Raw genomic sequence first — 25236 nt, 5'->3', positions numbered from 1 at the left:
CAGCCTTCTGTTCCTCCGGTTTCTGTTGCAGGAACATCAGTATCCATACAACCTCAGATACCAGACTCCGGACAATGCGCTACAGCTAGAAGTGAGCCTGACTTCAGCTCAATCCTCCAGCTCCTCTCTCCACGTCCACACACTTTGCCTTCTCCACACGACCTCCCACTAAGTTCCCTTTCCTGGCCACAGAGAGCAGCTCCTCAGCAGTTTGGGTTCAGAGCTCCCTCTGCTGGCCTGGAGTGGGAACTGTGCTGTGTGCTGGTTTTACCTGACAGAGAGATCCTTCATTGCTTCCAAGCATGACATCACCCTCCCTAGGAGGAAGGTAATGCCACTGTGGCGACCATAGTCCTGGGGGCACCACATTCCCCCTAGTGCAATTCAGTACTTCCGGACTGAGAAAACATGCGAACATATAAACAAATGAACAATTCTAACTGTTACAAGATTTCAAAAAATTAAAAATTACCAAAACCAAAACTCAAAAATAGTCCTTGTGACGATTAGTCCATGCGTCAATGTCCATGGTCCAATTCCTGAGCAAGTTGGTAACTATATAAAAGGATTGTTTTGGCCACACATAGTCCTGTGGCCTAATTGTCCATCAAAACAAAGTAAGATATTCAAAAAGTTCTAACAGAGTCTCTGTAGGCACATAAGCTTGAAAAGTTGCATATTTACAGGCACAGTTTACATTTTCTATTTGCACTTTAATCTCTATATCTAACTGGGATCTCACCTTTTGTACTACGGGTAGATCTGCGTAGCATGGGTACTTCTAATGGCCTATTTAGGTTTAGTGGGCCTGTTACTGCTGTTGGTAAACTGGGTAGTGGCCGTCTGCGACCTCTTAGACTCACTGTGGGCATGACAGATTCACCACTGGCAGGGTGAGGATCCTCTTGCTCCACTGCTGATGTGGTATCCATTGCCTGAACTTCCTGACTTTCAGAGTTGTCTTGAGTCTCTGCTACTTCAGTTGCATTAGGCTGGGGAAAGATTAGGACAGGAACAACGATGGCTTGATCGTCTTGTCCAGTTTGCAGGAAATTCTCCGAGTACAGTGCTGACCTTTTTCTCTTCTTCCTCCATGGGTTGAAGGTTGTTTTGCTCTCCCATCTTTTCCTTTAGTTGGTCATGGCACAGTTTCAGATGATCCCTCGATACTGCTGATGAGGATTCTCCTCCATCCTTACTGATAAGGCACACTTTGGTGTTGTCAAAGTTTGATGGTAGGATGGTGTAGGGTTCAGCTTCCCATTGATCATCCAATTTATGCATCTTCCTTTTCCTCTTTAGGACCTGTTCTCCTGGTGACAAGGGAACTGCAGGTGCATGTTGATTGTAGTTCTTTTCCTGTTTTTGTCTCGCCTGAGCTAGATTCTTTTCTACGCACTCTTGTACTGTACTCTTCGGTATTGCTGCTGCCTCTCTGTGTCCCAGTCAGCATCTGGTGATGTCTCCTCAGGTGTCAGGACTCCCATATCCAAATCAACAGGCAATGCCTCACTCTCATTAGGTAGGCTGGTGTGCAGTTGGTGGAATTCACAGGAATGTGATTGTAGAGGTCTACCAGATCTGGCAACTTCTCTGGCCACAGATTCCTCTCTTCCAAAGGCAAGGTCTTCAGTAGCTCAATCACCACTTGATTCATCTTTTCACACATGCCATTGGTCTGTGGATGGTACGGTGTTGTCCTCATCTTCTTGCAACCGTACAAGTTACAGAATTCCTGGTACACTTCTGCCTCAAAGGCTGGACCTTGATCTGTAAGCACTCGGGATATCTGTGTGGTCGACAAAAGTGCTGTTGGAATGCTCTGGCTGCTGTCGTGGCTGTTTGATCCTTGACAGGCACGACTACCAGGAATCTCGAGTAGTGGTCAACGATGGTAAGAGCATAAACGTAGCCTGAACGGCTTGGGACCAGCTTCACATGGTCCAGGGCTACCAACTCGAGTGGCTGTTTAGTTATTATGGGCTGCAAAGGAGCTCGCTGGCTGTTACGGTATCATGATCCATGCTGGATCAGGACTGATATAAAGCACAGGTAACCTTTTTTTTCTGTGCTTAGGTTTGGTTTTTGCCCCCGGTGGTCATTAGAATTATTGCACTGTGGTGTTGTTTGTTCTAAGTTTGCCCCCGGTGGTGGTGAGCGTCATTGCACTCTGTTTCTTTAGTTAAGTGCACATGTTTATAATGTAGGTGTGATTGCTGGCTCTGCTATAAAAGAGTCACAGGTGTTGCAATCAGGGTTGGTGATAGTATTCATTTCAACCATCCTTGGTGGAGGAAGGAGCTGGAGAATGTTCCTTGCAGCACTGTCTTAGCCCTCGTGTGGAAGGAGTAATAGGGGATTTCCTTGTAGCTCTGACAGAGCTTGGTGGCAGCGTTTCAGGAGGAGAGCTGCATTCTGGTGGTGGACTCTGTTGCCAGGAGCAAGTTCAACAGAGTAAAGCTAAGTGGTGTTTCCCTGTTTGTGTTTTTCCTTCGTGTGTATTAGTACAGAAGTGGGGCCAGTGCCTGCGCCACCCAGCTCCCTAGCAAGGGATAGGTGTAGGGTGCGCTAGGGCAACAGGTATCCTGAGCGGCGCCCGATGCAGAACCGGCATAGGGAACGTTAGGAGCGTTAGGGACACTGACTCAGGGGAGTGCAGGAGGTCTCCATATCCTCTTTCCCTATCACAGGGCACACCGTTGTAACTGTTTTCCCTTCCCCTTGTCTTGTTGTTTTAGTTACCGGCCTGTGAGCTGTGTCACACAGGACTGTATCACGTGCCGCGTCTTGTTGTTTACAGTTACCGGCCTGCGGGTCACGTCACACAGGACAGGTCCACGTGACATATGGTCCTTCCTGCGCAGGTTGCATTGTTCACACTCCCGGCACCAATTTTCAATGGCCTTCCTCCTACCAGCCCTGTAGAATCTCTCTCGGAGCAAGGCCTCCAACTTCTTCCATCCAAAGTGTCCTGCTCCATTGTGGTATGCTTCCAAGACCACCAATGCCTCCCTCTTTGGGACTACCACCTGCCAGACCAGCTCATGAGTGCGGGCATTGATACTCCTCCGACGCAGCTTTCCCTCATAGATGAACAGCCTGCCTCTTTCCTTCCACAACTGCTGGGCTTCTTCAGGAGCATCTGGACCTGGGCAATGTTAGGTGTCGGATTCCTGCAGCGACACCACAGGAATCCAGAGCCTCACATGCTGCTCTGCAGCAAGACATTCCTGAGGCTAAGCTCCTCTGCCACTCCACTGAGCATGCTCACTAGACGATCTCCCATTGGAGGTCAGGAGTCAAGTACTCAGGTCCTTCTCCAGATCTGATTGGTCCATCACAGAGATCTGGAAGGTCCCGGCAGCGCACGGCTATAAAAGGCCCACATGGCCGCTCGGCCATGCGCTAGTATAGACTCTTCTTGCTAGATGTGTGAATGGTGATGGATTTATGATTCTGGTGACTGACTTATTAAGATTCCCCTCCCTCTGATATTACTCATGTAGATAGGGAACTATAGAAAGAGTCAGCACCAGTCAGTGGCAAGCCTTAGGCCACTGTGCACACCGCACCTCTACACTAGCATCCGGTGGTGTCACGTCTCTCACGGCACTATCGCATAGCGGCTGTGTCTGCTGCCGCGCTGCATTCAGCAGCACTTATCGGTGTCCACAGTAGCGATGCTGCATGCATGGTAGGTCTAGACGGATACCGCTCCCTGTCTTGGACCCGTGTCCTGTGACCAGATACCGTTAAGTACACCACGAGGCACGAGTAGAGAAGGTCCCGGAAGATGTCGTTAACGAATTCTTGGAAGACCGCTGGGGCGTTACAAAGACCAAAGGGCATGACCAAATATTCATAATGGCCATCTTCCATGTTAAAAGCGGTCTTCTACTCATCTCCGGCACGTATTCGGACCAAATTGTAGGCCCCCCGTAGATCAAGAAAAGAAAAACCCAGCTCCTGCTGGAGAAGACAACTTCCGGATAAAGCCCCTGGCCAAATTTTCCTGGATGTTCTCCGTCATGGCTGAGGTCTCTGCAGGCGACAATGGGTATATTCTTCCCCTGGGAGGAGTAGCTCCAGGAACTAGCTCGATTGGGCAATCATAGGCCTGATGTGAAGAAAGGGTCTCAGCTTCCTTCTTGTTCAAGACATCCGCAAACGAATGGTAGGCCACAGGAAGCCCCGGAAAATCCGCGGGCACTTGGTGCAGACTGAAACGGGTAACAGGCAGCAGACAACGTTCTTGCGAAGAATGACCCCAGCGTAAGACTTCCCCGGAGCGCCAAGCAAGGACTGGCTCATGCGACCTGAGCCAGGGCAGGCCAAGGAGCAGAGCGTGAGACAAATTAGGCAAAACATAAAAAGCAATTCTCTCCCAGTGGAGAGCTCTGATCTGCGTTTCCAGCTCGAGAGTGACCGTGGTGACGGGAACAGGTAACGGCTTGCCATCCACCGAGGTGATCACACGCGGTTCTTCAAGAGTGACGACAGGAATTCGAAACCTGTCCACCTCTTCCATCCGAATGAAGTTGCCCGCCGCACCTGAGTCCACATACGCCTCCACAGATCTACGTTCCCGACCTACAAGAATTAAAGCTGAGATAGTAAGGGGTAGAGAGGGAACAGAGTCACCTAGGAAGGCCTCTCTTACCTGGCCTAGGCGGAAGAGTTTCCCGGCCTCTCAGGACAGAAACGCAGGAAGTGGTTGGTTCCACCACAAAAGAGGCATAGCCCTTGCTCTAACCTCTCCCTGCGCTGCAGCTCCGATAACTTAACGCGAGCCACCTGCATGGGCTCTGGGGCAGAACTATTGGCCGGTTTGAACAAGTAAGGGCTGGGGGCAGGGTTGAACCTAGACGGGCCTCTCTCTCTGACAGTCTCGCGGGAGCATTCCTGGAACCGCAAGTCAATACGAGTAGCCAGGGATATAAGGTCCTCTAGAGAGGTGGGGGTGTCCCGACCAGCAAGCTCGTCTTTGATCTTCCCCGAAAGCCCCCTCCAAAAGGCCCATACCAACGCCTCATTATTCCACCCCAGCTCTGAGGCCAGGGTCCGGAAGCGGATAGCGTACTGTCCCGCGGTAAGAGTTCCCTGTCAGAGGTTGAAAAGGGACTCCGTGGTGGAGGCCAAATGCCTGGGCTCGTCAAAGACCCGGCGGCAAGTGTCCAAGAAGTCGTGTAGGCGGGATACCACTGGATCATCCCACTCCCACAGGGGGTTCACCCATGCCAAGGCCTCCCCCACGAGATGGGACACGATAAATGCCACCTTAGCCCTATCAGACGGGTATTGCTGGGGCAGCAGCTCAAAATGTAGGTGGCACTGGTTAAGAAACCCCAGGCATAATTTTGGATCCCCGCCATACCTAGGAGGCTTCCCCAACCGTGGTGGTGGGTGAGGTGCAGGGTCGCGGGACAGGGCAGAGGCAGCTGTGCATGACTGCAAGGACTGCAAACGGTCATCAACAGATGCCATGTAATTAAGGATATGGGACTAAGTATCACGCTGCTGCGCAAGATCCTGCTGGAGTCCCGCCAGCAGAGGGGCACTCCCTGGATCGGAGGTATGAATGGCAGATAACCGAGTGTCCATGGACTTCATAAAAGTCATAATCCGGGTCTGGTTCTCCCACAAAAAGAGTAATTCTTTTTGGGTGGCCGCCGAGGCACCAGCGGGGTCCTTGGCCTGATTATACTGTTATGGGTAGCAAGAGTGGACCCTCTGGGTCACGGTAACGGGATCCCTGGGGCGAGCTGGCCAGGTGGTGCCAACCCATATACAGGGACCGTTAGGAGCAGGCCCGAAGGAGTCAAATACCGTGACAGCTGGTACCAAGAGGGGCGGCTCAAGAACGGAAGAGAGAGGCAAGGCAGAGGGTCAGGAGAGACTGGAGTCAGGAGAGACTGTAGTCAGGAGTGACCGGAGTCAGGAGTGACCGGAGTCAGGAGCGACAGGAGTCAGGAGCGACAGGAGTCAGGAGCGACAGGAGTCAGGAGTGACAGGAGTCAGGAGTGACAGGAGTCAGGAGTGACAGGAGTCAGGAGTGACTGGAGTCAGGAGGTGACCGGAGTCAGGAGCGACAGGAGTCAGGAGTGACTGGAGTCAGAGGTGACCGGAGTGAGGAGCAACTGGAGTCAGGAGGTGACTTGAGTCAGGAGGTGACCGGAGTCAGGAGCGACTGGAGTCAGGAGCGACTGGAGTCAGGAGCGACTGGAGTCAGGAGTGACCAGACGGGGCCAGAGTGCCGTAATGAAAGGCACATGATAATCAGGCGCCTCCATGAGGGAGGAGACGCCTGATATACCCTGTGCAGGAGCTAGATTGGTGCTTGCTGCCCAGGGGTGGTACAGAAGGGGTTAAGAGGAGGGAAGGGAGGGCGCCTGCGGCCTAAGGTGCATACCTGAAGCAGGAGCAGGACAGAAAGAGGACCCCACATGCTGTATCCCCCGGGCTGCAGGACGGGAGGCTGAAGGTGGAGCGCAGCGGCCAGAGCGGTAAGCAGGGATCTGAGGGGAGACCCTGGGAGCAGCAGCGGGACCCGGTGAGACAGGTGGCACTGGTAATGGTGGCGCTGGCGTGACAGGGCAAAGGTGGGGTTTCTCGTTTCCCTTCTGTCGGGCAAGGCATTGGAGTGGGCCACGCCACTGTAGAGCTTGGTGACCCAGAGGTTCGGACCGCTGGTCAGTTCCTAACATCTCTGAAGCAGGTCTTTTTGGGGCCAAGGGTCACTCACGACACCTCTCTCCAGCTACTTGCATTAACACAGGGATCCCTCTCGGTCAGCCAATACGCCATACGTTTCCAGACATTGGCTTCCGAGCTGGAATGGCCTGATAGAACCCTCATCCCTGTGTTCTGGAGAGGTTTGGCGGAGCATGTTAAGGATGCTCTATCTACCAGGGAGGTTCCCATAAGTCTGGAAGATCTGATTGCCATTTCTACCCGCATCGATCTCCGTTTTTCAGAGCGCGGGCTGGAGCGTGCTCAATCCAGGTGGAAGGTTAGCTTGGCTCCCTTGAATCTCTAGAGCCACCCGAGCTAGAGAGTTTACCTCCAGAGCCCATGGAGGTGTCCCGCGCCGACCTCAAGACGCGTCCGGTACAAAGCTCCACTCGTTGTTACCAGTGTCGACAGTCTGGTCATCTGGCTAAAAGGGGTTCGCAACAGCCGAAAAAACAATCGCGTCCACTGGTAACTGGTGGAGGTCTATTCACAATGGAGACCTTCTCCCCAAAATCGGCGATCCTAGGGACGTTAGATAGCGGAGATTTCTCCTGGGTGGTAAAGGTCATGGTGGATTCCAGGGCAGAAGGGAACTTTATGTCCTCATCCTTCGCCCAACAGCACGCTATCCCGTTGGTACCACTTCCTCACCCAGTGCCCATCAGGGTGGTCAACGGGGCGACCTTATCATCCCAGATTACCCACCAAACAGCACCCCTTAGGCTCTCTATTTCACCGTCTCACCAGGAGACGCTTTCCCTGCTCACTATGCCAGAGGGCATCGATCAGGTGTTCCTCGGGGTTCCCTGGCTCCGTTGCCATTCCCCTCATATAGAGTAGTCTTCAGGGAGAATACTGGGATGGAGCTAAAACTGTGTGGAAAGTGCATGGGGGAAAGCATCCAAGTAGCCTCTGTGGAGGTGTCTGCGGATCTTTCCGCGCCCCCACTGGGAATCTGAAGACCGTGGCTCCGGTCATCCTCGGGTCAGTGCTGCCAGGCAAGACCTTTGTCCCGCCTCACCTGCCGTCCAGGGTTCTCGCGTGGGCGCACGCGTCCAGGGTGGGTGGTCACTGTAGCTACAAGCAGACCACGAAACTCCTGGCAAGGTCTTATTGGTGGTGGCACAGGGCCCGGGTCACTAAAAAATACATTCAGGCATGCGCCTCTTGTGCTCGGAGCAGCTCCTCTAAACAGAGGCCGGCTGGGTTACTGTATCCCTTGCCGGTGGCAGACCGGGCAATGGAGGTTCGCGACAGTCTGGGTCGCACCCCGCATGTCACTCAAACCTCTAAAATGCGAATGAAGACGCTTGCCGACACACATCGGCGCCCCGCTCCAACTTCTGCTCCTGGCGACTTAGCGATCCCTGACACCTTCCACGTGTCCCTTCTCAAACCTGTTCACATATCCCGATTTTCCGAATCATTTGTCAGGGTATCAGACTAGTCTTCGGATGAGCCTGAGGCCTATGCCTCTGTGGGACTCAAGGTGGTACATGGCAAAAAACTTTATTTGGTGGATTGGAAGGCTCAGGAGGGGGGTAACGCTAGGCGTCGGATTCCTGCAGCGACACAACAGGAATCCAGAGCCTCACATGCTGCTCTGCAGCAAGCCATTCCTGAGGCTAAGTTCCTCTGCCACTCCACTGAGCATGCTCACGAGACGATCTCCCATTGGAGGTCAGGAGTCACGTGCTCAGGTTCTTCTCCAGGTCTGATTGGTCCATGTCAGAGATCTGGAAGGTCCCGGCAGCGCACGGCTATAAAAGGCCTGCATGGCCGCTTGGCCATGCGCTAGTATAAACTCTTCTTGCTAGATGTGTGAATGGTGATGGATTTATGATTCTGGTGACTGACTTATTAAGATTCCTCCCCCTCTGATATTACGCATGTGGATAGGGAACTATAGAAAGAGTCAGCGCCAGTCAGTGGCAAGCCTTAGGCCACTGTGCACACCGCACCTCTACACTATCATCCGGTGGTGTCACGTCTCTCACGGCACTATCGCATAGCGGCTGTGTCTGCCGCCGCGCTGCATTCAGCAGCACTTACCGGTGTCCGCAGAAGTGATGCCGCATGCACGGTAGGTCTATACAGACAACGCTCCCTGTCTTGGACCCGTGTCCTGTGACCAGATACCGTGCGTACAATTTCGCTGAGACTAACAGTCTCGGTGTTTATGTTTATGGTACAGCGCCTCTGTGAGTTAACAGAGCCCGCTCTGCGCATACTGCTGCTGCGCATCCTGCTGCGAATTCAATGATGCCGGCAATGGCTGACACAGTGTCCTCATTAATCCGGTTCCTTCCACTGCCCCAGTCCATATTCTGTAGTGGCCAAGCCACATTAAGGGCCAATGCACGCTCTAAGCTCGATGAGACTCCTGCACCACTCTCCTCACAGTGTTAGTCAAGCGTACCCAAAGTGGCTGATGGAAAAAGGGGTCACAATCTGATATGGGCCCCACGTGGCTCAGAAGTTGTATAGCGGCATGGTCAGGGTACATGGGTCTGTCCTGTATTTGGTCACTAGTATGGGGCACGTATGTCGTACTCACAGACATAGGTTGACCTGTGTCTCACCTACTGGAAGTCACCGGCACACACTGTTCGTCCCTCTCGCTCTATGTCCCTGGCTGCTGGTTTGCGGGACACTGGTACCTCCCGGACAAAGCACTTCCCTCTCTCCGGCTGCAGCATGAAAGGCTCTGCTCTGTCCTGCAGCGGCTCTGGATTGTTCTGCCCCGTCTTCTCTCCTGGCAGAGGTCCCGCTCTAAATGGTCGGACCCTGCTGCAATGCCAGTACCCGGTGCGGGAAGGGGCAGCCGAGCGCGCCGCTCACCACGCTCCTGCACACTGCTCTGCTCTGGAGCCAAACTGCCCTGTTTCATGCGCTTTGCCCTCTTATCTGCTGCGCGCCCTTTTCCTCAGTCTCCTCCCACCTTCCTCGGTCAACAGGAAGGTGTCTTCCCCCCAAGCTTCCCCCAGGCTGCAGGGGAAGGTCTGCCTCCTCAAGGCTGTCCCCCAGGAACAGAGGATGCAGCCTCTTCAGTTCTGGACACGGCATGCAGGTAACCACGGTTCGGTCCATCCCCTTAGACTCGTTTCACACAGCGCAATAGGACAACAAAAAGGCCTTATCAATAGAAGTCAAGTTATTAAAATGATCGAAAGTGGATTCTTCAAGAATGAATCTGACTGCTGGATTGCTCCCTTACCCTTCAAGGCTGCAAGAGTCAAGCTTCCTAACAACCGAGAACAGGCTTTATCCAGGTTCATCTCACTGCAGAGAACATTAAGAAACAAGCCTGAAACGAAAAAACATTTTGTAGCCTTTATGGACAAGATATTTTGAAAATGACCACGCAGAGCCAGCTCCATCTTTGCAAGAACATGAAGGCTATTACTGTCGACATCAAACAAATGTTCCATTGTTTCATAGTGCAACCAGGTCACAGAAATTATCTCCAGTTTCTATGGAATGATACTACAACACAGGAGTCGCCGGCGCCATCTTAATGGAGCCTAATTTTTTTGTCTGACAAAATGGAGTCGTCGATGGCGCCTGCGCAGTAGCAACTATCGCATTTCGATAGATATCACTGTACAGGCACCACCAGAGCTATCTTATGAAGCCTATTTTTTTTCTCTGCCAAAATGGTGCCAGCGGCAACGCCTGTGCAGTAGCATCTATCAGAACGCTACTGTGAAGACACAGCCGCCAACACCATTTTGTTTGGAAAACAGCAAAAAATTTCTTAAACAAAACTATATGTCTAAATAAATTAAAATATGAATATTATACCCCATATCATGCTACAGTGCAGACACTGCCACCTGCCTGATGAATGTGAATTGTTTTTTTCAAACCATATTATATTTAGTATGTAAAATAGGGGGCAGGTCATTGAGGGATCAATGACCTGTAATAAGCCATATGGATAAATATCTAAGCAGAGCACCACATAAACACCCCCGCACAGGCCCGCCCCGAAGCACGGGAATCTCATTAAACTGAAAAGTGAAAAAAAAGATTAAACAACAACCAAAGGATGGATTTCATCAACCAAGGTATCATTTTAATCAGTATAATAGTGCCAACCTTATTCTGTCTGTAGGTTACTCAGCACAATCTGGGGTTGGAGACAGTTTGGCCTAGTGCGGTTTCTCCAGTCCGAAAAAGGGCTTTCCATTAGATTATTCCAGGAACATGTTAGGGACATTTGTCTATTTCCTTAATATGTTAATAATGTTATTGTTGTATTGCATGCATTGTTTTTGTCTTTCAGGTTGATTTATCCTTCAGTGAACTTCAGGAAAACACCTCCACTTCAAGACTGTTAATATTGCGAAATTCAATGTTTAGCTAAGCTCTGATATCTTACCTCACCTCATCAAGGTACTGTGAATAAAATATGTTAAAATTCTAATTTACCATGTGCAGTCAATCAAGAATAGGAGCAGAGGTTAGCGAGTAACACTACCTGCCATTGCTTGTACAGAGATCCGTGCTCACATCCCTCTGACACATCTCACCTACATACATCGGTGGCAGAATACCAATTACCGTATATACTTGTGTATAAGCCAAGATTTTCAGCCCATTTTTTAAGGCTGAAAGTTCCCCTCTTGGCTTATACGCGAGACATATACCGGGGGTCGGCGGGGGAGGGGGAGCTGGGGTGTCAGAGACCGTACTCACCCCCTCCTGGCACGTCTCTGCAGCCCCTGCTTCTCCATAGGTCTCCTGCGCCTGTGTTCAGGGTTATGCGCATATTCATGACTTTAATGAGTGGTACCACGTGACCGCTGAACGCAGGAAGATGACTGAGGGAGAAGCAGGGGCTTCCCCATTCCACCACCATGCACCGCTCTGTCTCCGGGTCCTCTGGCTGTGACATTCAGCAGAGGGCATGATGACGTAGTCAGTGCGCACCCTCTGCTGAACGTCACTGCAGAGACCCGGGAGACACAACGGTGCTCAGCAATGGATCGGGGACCGGAAAATATCTATTGCCTGTGCCAGGGGCCTGAGCAAGCGGCGACACCAGCACCTGGCCCCCAGCGGCGAGAGGTGAGTATGTCCTTTTTTTTTTTAATTGCAGCAGCGGCAGCAGCAATATATGGGGGGTATTTATGGAGCATCTTCTTGGGCCAGCATTAACCCTTGTGCAGCATATTGGGGTATTTATGGAGCATCTTCTTGGGCCAGCATTAACCCTTGTCCAGCAGCATGTTTTTTTTTTTCCTTATCTATGGAGCATCTTGTTGGGCCACCATTAACCCTTGTGCAGCAATACATGTTTTTTTTAATCTATGGACCATCTTGGACCACCATTTACCGTTGTGCAGCACCACCCTCGGCTTATACATGAGTCAATAAGTTTTCCCAGTTTTCTGTGGCAAAATTAGGGGGGTCGGCTTATACGCGGGTCGGCTTATTCACGAGTATATACGGTAAAAAATCTGCCAAATATGTAGCTTATTCATCATACTGATCTACAAAAAAATGAATAAAAAGGTGATCAAAAAGTCATATGCAAAAAATAAATGGTACAAATGAAAATGCCAAAATGTCCTGCGAAGAAATATCCTCATACAGCACTTTCAGCAAAAAAAAGTTACACATCTCAGAATATGGCGATGCAAAAACAAATTAATTTTTATAAAATATTGTTTTTAGAGTACAAAAGTATAAAAGCATAAAAAAATGTAAATCTGGTATCGCTGTTATTGCATTGACCTGACAAACAAATCACTTTTACCGCACAATGAACTGTCGGAAAAATAAATAAAAACAATGACTGAATTGTTGCTTTTTGTTCATTCTAAGTTTGAAAATCTGAATATAAAGAGGTCAAAAAATGTTATGTACCCCAAAATGGTGCCCAAAAAAATCTTCATCTCACCCTGCAAAAAATGCAGATCGTTGGCCAAAAAATCTGACAACATAAACTTTTTTTTACAAAAAAGCATTTTTACTGTGTAAAAATAGCAAAGTCTAAAAAATTGCTGTAAATCTGGTATTGCTGTAATCACGCTGATCTGAAGAGTAAAGTTGTCTGATCACTTACCCTGCATGTTGAATGGTGAAAAAGTAAAAAGAATTCTTGATCTGCTCTTAATTTTTTAATTCTGCCTTCCAAAAATCGGTATAACACTCGGTTCACATATATTCTGAGCTCTCTACTGAGCGTTTACGTCGAGGTTTCCGTATAAATTCCCCAAACATGTGATTCAGACAAAACTCTTGACGGAACCATTCACTACAATGAGGTAGATGGAGTCACTTTGGACTCTGTTACTGTGGTGTTCCTTCATTGGGACATGGCATCCACAATCTGTTCCATTTGCACTTCAAAAATCATTCAGAGCTCAGCCATGTGCCCAAACAGTAGTTTCCGACTACCTTTTGGATATTGACATTTTCGGAAGAAATTGCGTTAAAAATTATAGGGACCATTTTCTCCTATTAGCCCCTGTGAGTATTACAACCTTGGTCCTAACATTTTACTGGAAAAAAATGTTTATATCGTTATCACAGTCAAATGTTATAAAATTCTGGGAAGCACTTGTGGGTTAAAAATGCTCAACACACCTCTTAATGAATTTGAGGGGGTCTAGTTTCTAAAAAGGGATCACTTTTGAGGGTTTCTGCTTTTTAGGGCCTCTGCAAATGCAACATGGTATCTATAATCAATTCCAGCCACATTTACACTCCAAACAACAAAAAGCGCTGCTACCCTTCCGAGCCTGGCTGTGCGCACAAGCAGCAGCTTTGGACCATATATGGGGTATTGCCACGTTCAGGAGAAGTTGCGTAATACATTTTATGGTCCATTTTCTCCTAATATTCATTGTGAAAATGAAAAATTTGCAACTAAAGCAATATTTTTTTGGAAAAATTCTAATTCTTCATTTTTTCACATCACTATTGATATTGATATTGCATTGATCCAGGGAGCTAGTCTGATTGCCGTATGTGGAGTCGGGAAGGAATTTTTTTTCCTCAGTGTGAAGCTTACTGTTTGCCACATGGGTTTTTTTTGTCTTCCTCTGGATCAACATGTTAGGACAGGTTAGGATAGGACATGGGTTGAACTAGACGGACTTAAAGTCTTCCTTCACCCTTAATAACTACTGCATGTTACTATGTTACTATAATTCCAGTGTAGCACATTAAGGGTTAACAAATTTCCTAACAGAAATTTAGAATAATTTGAGGTGTAGGGATCATTGTCACTCAGGTGCGACAGGAAGAAGACTGGAGGCACATTCCTTTCAAAGTCCATATGGGATTATTTGTTCATAAACCTGGAAGCACCAACACAAAGATAAATAGCCTTTAGAGCAGGGGAAAATAAAGCATCAGTGTCCATAGCACAGTTCTTTAGCTCCTCCGAGAGCTATATGGAAGTTCCTGCTCTCCCAAGACACCAGACTCTGCTATCTCACATGGCCAGGTCTTTTCCACCCATGTGATGGTCACATGACCCTGAACTCACACAGGTCCTTGCAGGATTCTGCTCCCTCAGGCCTGGGGTAATGTCCAGCACTCAGGCTCAGTCTGGAGCCACATACACAGGAGGCCTTCTCTCTCCCAAGTCACAGACCACTCTGTAGTGTCCTGCCTGGACATATGGAAATCTGTCCAAAATGACAGACTCTCAAACACTCACTGCCATGTGCCAAACACACCTCCATTATGTAGGGTGCAACCACACCCACATGTGAGGTATATGGGTAGCCAGACCCTCCCATCTCTCATAGCTACCCACAACCTGGACCCAGGTGCATTAATGACATCTTAGTGCTTACATGCACTAAAGACAAATACTCAGGGTTACATCACAGGGAGCAGCCATCCCTGTGACACATACATCCCATTGATTACGCGGCCATTAACCTTACAGAGGGTTATAGCTTTTAAAGTGGGGCTTTTTATATATAAGCCCCTCAAAGTCCATTCAAGGTTGAGTTGTTCCGTAAAAATTGGATTTGTAAATTTCCTCGCAAAAAAAATGAAAAATTGCTGCTAAATTTTAACTCTTCTAACAGCCCAGCAAAATAAAGGTATGTTTTAAAAATGATGCTGACGTAAAGTAGACATATGGCTATTTATTAACTATTTTGTGTGCTATAACTAAGCACTTAAAGTTTGAAAATAGCTATTTTTTCTAAATTTTCATTAAATTTCAGATATTTTTACAAAAACAACAAAAAACATATCAACCTAAATTTACCGCTGACACAATGTACAATGTGTCATTAAAAAATAATCTCAGAATCACTGGGATATATAGAAGTGTTCCATAGTGATGATTTGATGATTGAATTTGTTCCAAAAATGATTGCCAAACATAAATTCAGCACGAATATGGCATTTTCAAATTCGTGTTGGGAAACACTAGCAAAATTTTATAAAATCAAGAAAAATCGGTAACATTCGGTAAAAAGTACAGACAAATATTTGTGTTGCCACTAAAGTATTTTCAGAACTTTGGCTACGATAATGGTAGCGTATGATGAGCGTGGGGCACGTGTTTGATGAGGGTAGAAGGTTTGCAGAGCTCAGAGGCGCGGCGTGCTTGTAAACTGTAATTTTTTCCCTAACTTTATGTGTGCACATTGCAGCTAACCAATCAGGGTGCAGGAAAAATCCACAATGTCCTGACAGAATGGCTTGTGTCATTTATCTGCTGAAATCACATGTCCCTCTCCATATAAAGAGCGGACATCTTATTTTAGCTCCATTTTGACACCGTAACAGTGCAGAGAGGCTGCTCCTGACGCTGGCACTGTTAGCTAGATTTTAGCTAGTTAGCTAGGTGGTTGTTTCTTACTCAGATAGTTTAGCTAGGTAGTGTCCTGTGTGGCTGTGAAATCGACCTTCCAGCAATAACCCAAACCATCTCGATTGAGTTTAGGTCTGGTGACTGTGGAGGTCAAGTCATCTGGCGTAGCACCCCATCACTCTCCTTCTTGGTCAAATAGCCCTTACACAGCCTGGAGGAGTGTTTGGGGTCATTGTCCTGTTGAAAAATAAATGATGGTCCAACTAAATGCAAACCAGATGGAATAGTATGCTGCTGCAAGATGCTGTGGTAGCCATTCTGGTTCAGTATGCCTTCAATTTTAAATAAATCCCCAACAGTGTCACCAGCAAAGCACCCCCACACCATCACACCTCCTCCTCCATGCTTCACGGTGGGAACCAGGCATGTAGAGTCCATCCGCTCACCTTTTCTGTGTCGCACAAAGACACGGTGGTTGGAACCAAAGATCTCAAATTTGGAGTCATCAGACGAAAGCACAGATTTCCTCTCATCTAATGTCCATTCCTTGTGTTCTTTAGCCCAAACAAGTCTCTTCTGCTTGTTGCCTATCCTTAGCAGTGGTTTCCTAGCAGCTATTTTTCTCCTCTTAACAGTTGTTGTAGAGATGTGTCTGCTGCTAGAACTCTGTGTGGCATTGACCTGGTGTCTAATCTGAGCTGCTGTTAACCTGCGATTTCTGAGGCTGGTGACTTGGATGAACTTATCCTCCGCAGCAGAGGTGTCTCTTGGTCTTCCTTTCCTGGGGCGGTCCTCATGTTAGCCAGTTTCTTTGTAGCGCTTGATGGTTTTTGCCACTGCACTTGGGGACACTTTCAAAGTTTTTCCGAGTTTTCGGACTGACTGACCTTCATTTCTTAAAGTAATGATGGCCACTCGTTTTTCTTTACTTGGCTGCTTTTTTCTTGCCATAATACAAATTCTAACAGTCTATTCAGTAGGACTGAATCAGACTGATACCTAGCCCCGACCTATTCAAGCGTGCTTAGAAAACCCATCTCTTCAAACAAGCCTACCACATCAACTACTCAGTAAACTAACTTTTCCCTGTTCCCTCCTTCCAAATATTATTCTGAATCTGCACACTACTATTCATCTGTCTCCACACCTGCCATGCACACGATAACTGCACTTGATACTTGACTATTGCACTTAAGCACACGGGCTGATGACCGGATCATGCAGCTTTATATGAAAATCCCAATTTATTATAATTGCAAGACCTGAAATAACAAGCACTTTTCACCTACTGTGTCCCCCCCCCCCCATTTCCTTGTAGATTGTAAGCTTGTGAGCAGGGACCTCACTACTAATGTCACTGTTTGAATTGTCTTAACTTGTATTGAATTTATTGTCTGTACATGTTCCCGCTTAATTGTAAAGTGCTGCAGAAATATGTTGGCGCTATATAAATAAAAATTATTATTATTGGGTTTTTTTAGCTACCTTTTTTCTTGCCATAATACAAATTCTAACAGTCTATTCAGTAGGACTATCAGCTGTGTATCCACCAGACTTCTGCACAACACAACTGATGGTCCCAACCCCATTTATAAGGCAAGAAATCCCACTTATTAAACCTGACAGGGCACACCTGTGAAGTGAAAACCATTTCCGGTGCCTGTCTCTTGAAGCTCATCAAGAGAATGCCAAGAGCGTGCAAAGCAGTAATCAAAGCAAAAGGTGGCTACTTTGAAGAACCTAGAATATAAGACATATTTTCAGTTGCTTCACACTTCTTTGTTAATTATATAATTCCACATGTGTTAATTCATAGTTTTGATGCCTTCAGAGTGAATCTACAATTTTCATAGTCATGAAAAAAATGAAAACTCTTTGAATGAGAAGGTGTGTCCAAACTTTTGGTCTGTACTGTATATATATATATATATATATATATATAATATTTATATATATTGCCATTACTGAGGTCCACAGACAAAGACAGTAGGGCACGTCATACGAGTGTGTTGTTGTAATGCTGGTGCCTCTGCATAGTTCCGGTCCCCTTCCCGTGCAGGGACACCGATGTACTTCCTGTGCCCGGTCCGCTTCCCGTTACCTGTCGGGGCCCTCTTCCGATGCCTCCGTCCCGTGTCCCGCATGGTCTGCCTCTGCTTCCACTTCCTGGTCTCGGCGTGTGGTCCGCAGGTCTCCGAGCACAGCTCTAAGGGTGCGCATGCGCGTTCCCGGTCTCTTTAAGAGACAGCACACCATTTCCTAAAGAGGATCTTATCCAATGGGTGAGTGTCTCGCACTTTTTCAGGCACCTCTGACCTAAGGGAGGTGCCTGAGCAGCAAGTGTTTCCTATTGCTAGTTCTCAGGTTCCTTGTATCTGCATGTTCATGCTCTGGTTGTACCTCCCTAATACCGGTTTGTCTCCTCAGTGTGCCGATCCATGCCTACGAGGACAATGCCTGCACCACCTGCATCTCTCCATGCCAGCTGTTGCCTGCTACCTGGTCCAGCCACTCATCTCCTGCCTAGTTCTCCGCTACTTGTAGTACCAGCCTGCCCGCCAGTCCAGCCGAGTCAGCTTCCACAGCTCCGAGGTCTAACGGGAGGTAGCACCTTGCATCTTCCGCACTTTCCATTCTGACCCTGTTTGAGGGGCCTTACTATGGGAGTCTGGAGCTTGCTTAGTCACGCCGTAGTTCCTCGAAAATTTCAATAAACGAATGTGCACTTCACTATCTGTGCCTCCGTTTCCATTTGTTACAGTTGTGCATTGCTTCTATTGTGCTCCATGCACGAGTATACTGTTCTATATCTTATTTTTTTTACTAGCTAAATGTGAAACAGCATGCCATATCCCATCTTGTCATATAGTGGTGTGGTGACATTGTTCTGTGATTTGAGCAATTGTGTCTGACAAAATATTTTTGGGGGGCAGTTGCTACTGTTATTCCCCATGCCATATCTCACCTTGTTATTTAGTGGCTGTGAAAATTCACAGTCTGCATAGCTCATGCACATAAAAAAAATTATAATTTTGTTACAGTCAGCCAATATCCCGCGTTGTAATTTTGTGGCGGTGAAATTGTTGAGTGCGCAGAGCTGTTGCACATAAAATAAATACATTTTTGGGGTTTTAATAACACATCAGGGTAAATCCAATTTTGAAATTGTTTGGAGCATATCTTCTAGGTTATACAGGCATCAACCACAGTAAAAAATAATTGTTCCATTATTCGAAGACAACTGACAACTTCTGCTGCTGGACATGCTACTCCACTAACTTTCTTTGGCAGATGCACAGTGGTACGCCTTCTTGATGAGGCACAGAAAGAGGATGTTATCGAGTGGATGGCAAGCACTGCTTCAAGTGGCCTCTCCTCCCCTTCCTCCACCTCACCATCACACCCAGTAGAGTCCACTGGGGTGGCACCCAAAATTACCCTTGCTTCCCCCAGCAAGACAACTCTCCAACCATGCAGCTGACTGTAGGAAACTACACATGGATGAGTCTGAAGAGCTATTCACAAATTCTATGCCATGAGCATCAGAACTGTACTCAAAAGTTTCAGAGTCAAGAGGAGAAAATCTGCATCAATGCCCAAAATTTTTTTAGCTTGGATCCAGGGCAGGACAACGTAGGGTCCGAGCAGCATTCTGACCCTTGTGACCAGACGGTAACCCCCGGGGGGAGGTGATCCTGATGAGACTCAGATATCTGAGGCTCACACGGACTGCACTGGGCTGTCAGGGCAGAAAGAGGAGGAGGGTGAATCTAAAGGAGAGGAATGTGATAACACAGAGAATGATGATGATGAGGTGGTAGATCCCAGTTAGCATGAACACTGAGGCACATAGCTGAGTAGGTCATCTAAGGAGGAAGACGAGGAATATACGTTGAGCTATACATGGCAGATACGTATTGATGCAGCCACGAAGAGCAATGCATCCTCAGCCCCAACTGTGCTTGTGACCAGCAGCGTCCGCGGGTATGCAGCTCACAGGGGTGGCAAGGATTGCCTAGCCTGGACCTTTTTTTACACTGCAAAGGATGAGCCAACTCACGTAATCTGCCAACTTTGCAAAAAAAACTGAGCAAAAGTCTAATAATTTGACTACTACATGTATGAACTTTCACATGCTCAATCAACATGCGTTACTCTGGGAATTCCACTTCGCTAAAATGTGGACCAGTGGACCTCAACAACCATCAGCCGCCCCATCAATCGCATCTGCTGCTTCTTCCTCCTCCTCTCTTTCTGTGCCAAATATTGTGATGCAGGTCTCCGACCAAAAACCTTGGGTTTTTTACCCATTCCAGTCACATTGACTGAGAGCCCGCCGTCAGCTGTAACGGAAGCGAACATTTCTGTTGTTTTTGACAAATCTCAGAGAATGAGCAAACTACAACTTTCTCAATCCACCGTAACATCTCCTGCTGCTCCCTCACGGTCCAGCAGTTTGTCCGGTTCACTGTACTCTGCTCTCTCTCAGCACTGCAGGCAGCCCAAGGTCCCGCAGTTGAGGTCACATAAAAGATTGTTTCCCCCTACGCATTACCAAGCTAAAAGGTTAAACTCCACAATCTCCAATCTGTTGGCCATGAAAATGCTGCCTTTCCACCTGGTAGATACAGATGGATTTTGAAAGCTGATGGCTATCGCAGTCCCCAAGTACCAGTTGCCCTGTCGCTATTACTTTTCTAAGAAAGCTGTGCCTGTGTTACACCAGCATGTCACAGACAACATCACCTATTCCTTGACTAATATATGTCTGCCAGGGTGCATTTACTCTTGTGAAATTTATGCCACTTTGGTGGTGTCTCCCAATAATTTTTGGAAATGTGAACACTCCTTGTTGGGTCTCCTTCAAGCGCGTTGCCTGTAGCAGTAGGCCTCTGAGACAGTCAGGCCTCCACTTCTTTTCAGTCAACTATCTGTGTTACTATTCTTAGAGTTTTCTTACAATAGTAACGAAACTGACACTTGAACTTGAGTGATCCTGAGCATGAAAACAGGTAGAGGTGTTGCATGTGGTATCAGGGATCCCAGCAGAGCAGGCTTACACCGATCCCTCACCCACCTTGTCTTACTTTGACGTTCAGCTGAAAGCTGTAAATGCTGGCCCAGATGCCTATACCTCATGCCTGGATGATTGCTGCCATGCCATGCTACAATTTGTACTGTGGGTGAATTGAGGCCACTTTCCTGGTGTCTGCCACTAATTTGATGTGCTTTGACAGCTTTTGGGCCACTTGAAGCTGTTGTGGTTGCGTTTGTGTTTGCCTCACATTGACTTGAATGGTGTTCAATTGTGTTCAGCAAATTTTCGACGAATAAATCAGCGAATATTGCAAATTCGGCGATTGTAATCCGAACCGAACATTGAAGTATTTGCTCATTTCTAGGTATAACCACATAAACTGACACTGGTCGGATTTGAAAATTGAGGCTTAATCATTACCCTTAACATTGGCTCCGTCACTAAGGGGTTAAATGAAGATGTTTTGAAAATATTGTTTTCACATTTTCTTCATTTGCATATTAACATGTGTAATGATCCTGTGATTTCCATAATTCCAAGACTTTACCTGCTTTTTGTTACTTAAATGTTGAGGAGTATATATGTGTGCAGTGAACTCAGTGGCTATGTTCACTCGATGGCCAGAACTGCTGAGTTCACTGATTGACTGCAGCGCTGTTGACATGACATCCGTACTGCAGACAATAACAGACAATGGGAGCAGTGGTGGAGACACAGTATTGGACCCAGGGAGGGTAAGAAAACAGCTTGCTTTCTTTAAAACAAACTGCAGCCAGGGGAAGGTGGTTTTTACAAAACTGGAAAACCCCTTTAAGTCATTTTTAGCAACGTAAAACTATACTAAATGTTCCACACACTCTTCCTATACTGTCCTCGTATCCTGGGTGCCTCAGTTACATAGCATACATCACATGTTAGTAACCAGGAAAGTGTCAGCACATGTGATAAGTGAGTTCTCACGCTGCTAATAGCAGATTAATGAAGGCCTCAGGGTTCTGAGAAAAGATCCCTGACCACATTCCTCTACTGTTTTTGTAGGTTTAGTGCATTCTTACCGCAGGCTTCTCATACAGATGACAGATGGGCTGGTGTGGTTCACTTTTACATAGCTTTGCTGCATAGCATATTACATCTGCTTTCAGACTAAGAGTTAACCTTAGGACAAATAGAGGAAAAATACATGTAAATATAAATTAATAATCACTTATATAAAAATAGTGTTACAATCACATATTAACACAGGAAGTTATGTAGTCAGGAGCCTCAGCCCAGAACAAGTGGCACAAATAGTAACCCCCATCTTCTGTTTAGCCTACAATAGAGGACACAGTAATGACACTGCAATCAGCCATTAAATGGTCTCTAAATGGACAAATGTCACGTGATGGAGTACTGCTCCAAATGTGACAATTGTCACATTATCAGGAGTTATTTTCCAAAATATGTAGCTGCTATGTTGATTGAGGTAAAGAAGATGCGCCTTAAAAAAGAAATATCTATGGTTGGGGTACTGCTTTAAGAAGCACTGCTCCCATCAAGGTTTTTATCTTCTTAATATATTACAATCATCATATTATATAACACTGTGTACTTACAATTGCTCATTTTGCCTTTCTACCCAGTTAATTATTCTCTTTTCCATTTGGCCTATGACATCACGTGATTAATACGTGACTAGCTGAATCCTTCTAAACTCTATGTAGAAACAGGAGGTCAATTTTCCCTGCATGAGTCATAAGATACTGCAAAAGTCCCTGGCAGGGGGAGGAAGGAGCAGCTGGGTCAGGAGACTGCTTCTACATAGAGCAGAGAAAGGAAAATAATTTACTGGGTAGAAAGGCAAAATGAGCTATTCTAAGTATAGAGTGCTATATAATATGATGATTGCAATATATTAAGAGGATAAAAGAGTACGTCTTTAAAGTTATTAATTTCTATGAGCATTCTGCAATCTTCTATTTCAGAGCAGAAAATTTAAAGCACCATTTCAATTTCTTTTAAAATTTATCCCCCGGAGTGGTATAATGTAAGCTCCATGCCTGTAGTAGTGTATTTACCAGCCACCTGTCATCTATATTATTGGCACCGCAACAGCAATTTGTAACCTGTCAGATTGCCCCAGAGTTTGCTGGGCGAGACAGAAGTCACAACTCAGTGTAGGTCTATGAGAGCCATAACGAGCCCAGAATGAGGCGCTCATAGACTTACACTGAGAGCTTGTGACTGCCACCTATAACTTCCGGTCAGTCAGAAGCTGCAGTAACAAGATGGCGGACTGGGACTGGGGCAGGTTTGGGACAGCTGAAGATGGCGGCTGGTAAGTCTAATACTAGGGGACACGAGGCATGCATTAGTAGTGATACCACTCCAACGGTGAAATAAAATATGCGGCCGAACTGATGCTGTAAGAAAACTGATTAATAATAGTTACACCCTCGATAACAGACTGAATCACAGACACCCACTCTATTTTGGGTTCATCCATTTTTTTTAAAATTCCGGGCTCATGCCATATGCATGAGGTCCATTCAAAATTAGCACAAATCCGAGTGCTGAACTTGATGCCAGGATGGCCACTAACATACTGTAAGTGATGGGGCTTACAATTTGATTAGATCAGCTCCGAAGATATCAGCTATCAGGCAACAGATTCCTCGTATACCCCCTTCCTCTGTGAATTATAATAACAGTTATTAGTCACATAGAAATATTTGAGCTTGAAAATTAAAGTCTTAGGCCTCTTTCACACTTCCGTTTTTGACCATCCGTCAAAATCCGCCAGTTTTTGAAAAAAACGGATCCGCCATTTTTTTTGGCGGATGCGTTTTTTTCCCCATTGAGTTGCATTACCGGCAGATCTTGACGGATGGCCATCTGTTGGATCCGTTTTTTTGCGGATCCGCCAAAATGTTTGCATCCGCCGGCATGCCTGGACAGACCCTGCAACGTTTTTTTTGCTGTAGGATCTGCATTTTACAGTGCGCATGCCCGGAGAAAGGGCTCTCTCTCTCTCGCTCTCTCTCGTCCCCGGACTGCGGTTCCTTTAAAATTCTTCAGCCAACGGATCCGTCAAAAAACCAGACCGCTGACATCCGTTCACTTCAGTTAACAACGGATCCGCTTTCCGCCATTTTGGCGGATTTTAACTGATGAGAAAAAACTGAAGTGTGAAACAGGCCTTAAAGTTAAAGTCTTAATGAAGTATAGGTTATATGACCAAAAGATTGCTCACCAGGCAAGTAAGAACATAGGCGCTCCATTGCCTCCTGTGCTGAACTGTTGTGTATTTGTGCAAGTTGTTCCACAATGGACACGATGAGCACGCACCCTAGTAGAAAACAAAGGGACACAAGCATGCATTTATTGTATCATGGATATGTTTAAAATATTTAGGTATTTGGCTTTTTCTGTACTAACTTATCTTTCGGGTGGCACTTTGTAATATAAACCGTTTGTGTTATATGCTAGTGTGTGTGATATATATTGAATTGTGTGTGTCGTATACTAAGGCCGGCGTCACACTAGAGAGAGACGAGTGAGAGACGTAAAAACCACGCATTGCACACGGACCAATGATTCTCTATGGGGTAGCTCCCATCAGCCATATATTTCTCGTGCATATTTTACGGTCCGTGCCAATCGCAGCATGCTGCGATTGTCAGCGTAGTACGGCCGAAATACGCCAATGCAAGTCTATGGGTGAGCAAAAACAATAATTATTTAGAAAACGAATCATTTACATACATTCTGTAGCTGAGGAATACATACCGTAACGTAAGGAGAAGTCACTCCTCAGCAGAGATACATTTGCGCATCCTGGTGTCCTGGAAGGTGATCCCTGGACCCACTGTCTCCAACAAAACATCAAAGGTAGAAATGGTCATCCGACAATAGAGGAAAAGCTTGTCGGGATGTGTCCTCAGAGATGTTAAAACCAGTGAAAATGGCCTTTATTGAGGCGTTGTCTCAAATGCGGATGCTCCCACATTCGTCTCCTCCTCCTCGGATCCACAATCACTAGGTATGGCTGGCCAAAGCGGCGAGACAAAACCCAGTTGTAAAGAACACGGTCAGTTGGGGTTAACTGAAGTGTGTCTGACATGTCTGCAAACAACCACCAAGACACCAACACAAGCACAGCACCAAATTGGGCAGATTGGAGGCTGCCACCTGGTGTAGAGGCAATAAATAGGGTTGCTGATGATGATTTAAATTATGTGCAGGCCTCAAAACCGTTAAATGTCCATCTTGCAAGGTTGTGAGAAAAATGCGGTATACGGATCACATTCGGATTACTTACGGATGCTTACATGCGCAAAATACGCTGCCACACCCTGACAACGGATGACATACGGATCACTATTCAGGGACCATTTCTGCTTATTACGACCATACAATACGATCCGTATTTTTAAACGTTAAGTGTGACTCCAGCCTAATTCTCATCCAGGTAAACTTGCAGATGAGCGTATCAGAGGTTAACAGTGCAAAGATATCCAGCACACTGTGAGTGTTATATACTATTGTGTGTATGTGTTATATACTAACATGTGTAATATACTTATATGTCTTATATACTAATGTATGTTATATAATGATATGTGTGTCATATACTAATGTGTGTTACAGTTAGGTCCATATATATTTGGACAGAGACAACATTTTTCTAATT

General features: G+C 46.7%; 1 protein-coding gene across 3 annotated transcripts in view; it reads right to left on the bottom strand.

The window, feature by feature from the left end:
• Nucleotides 1-25236, bottom strand: part of AOAH (acyloxyacyl hydrolase) — a 198993-nt gene that overhangs the window by 104183 nt on the left and 69574 nt on the right. For all 3 annotated transcript variants that reach the window (XM_073549989.1, XM_073549990.1, XM_073549991.1), the window contains exons 2-4: nucleotides 23797-23892; nucleotides 23169-23235; nucleotides 21620-21719 (exon numbers count right to left, since the gene is read on the bottom strand). In XM_073549989.1, the coding sequence (XP_073406090.1) occupies nucleotides 21620-21719; nucleotides 23169-23235; nucleotides 23797-23892 (263 nt within the window). The remainder of the gene's footprint in view (nucleotides 1-21619; nucleotides 21720-23168; nucleotides 23236-23796; nucleotides 23893-25236) is intronic.

This window comes from Dendrobates tinctorius, unplaced genomic scaffold (genome assembly GCF_039654945.1).
Source record: "Dendrobates tinctorius isolate UK_male_01 unplaced genomic scaffold, ASM3965494v1 ptg000162l, whole genome shotgun sequence".
Classification (NCBI taxonomy): domain Eukaryota; kingdom Metazoa; phylum Chordata; class Amphibia; order Anura; family Dendrobatidae; genus Dendrobates; species Dendrobates tinctorius.
The sequence above is the reverse complement of the archived record's forward strand: the minus strand, read 5'-3'. Positions and strand labels throughout refer to the sequence as shown.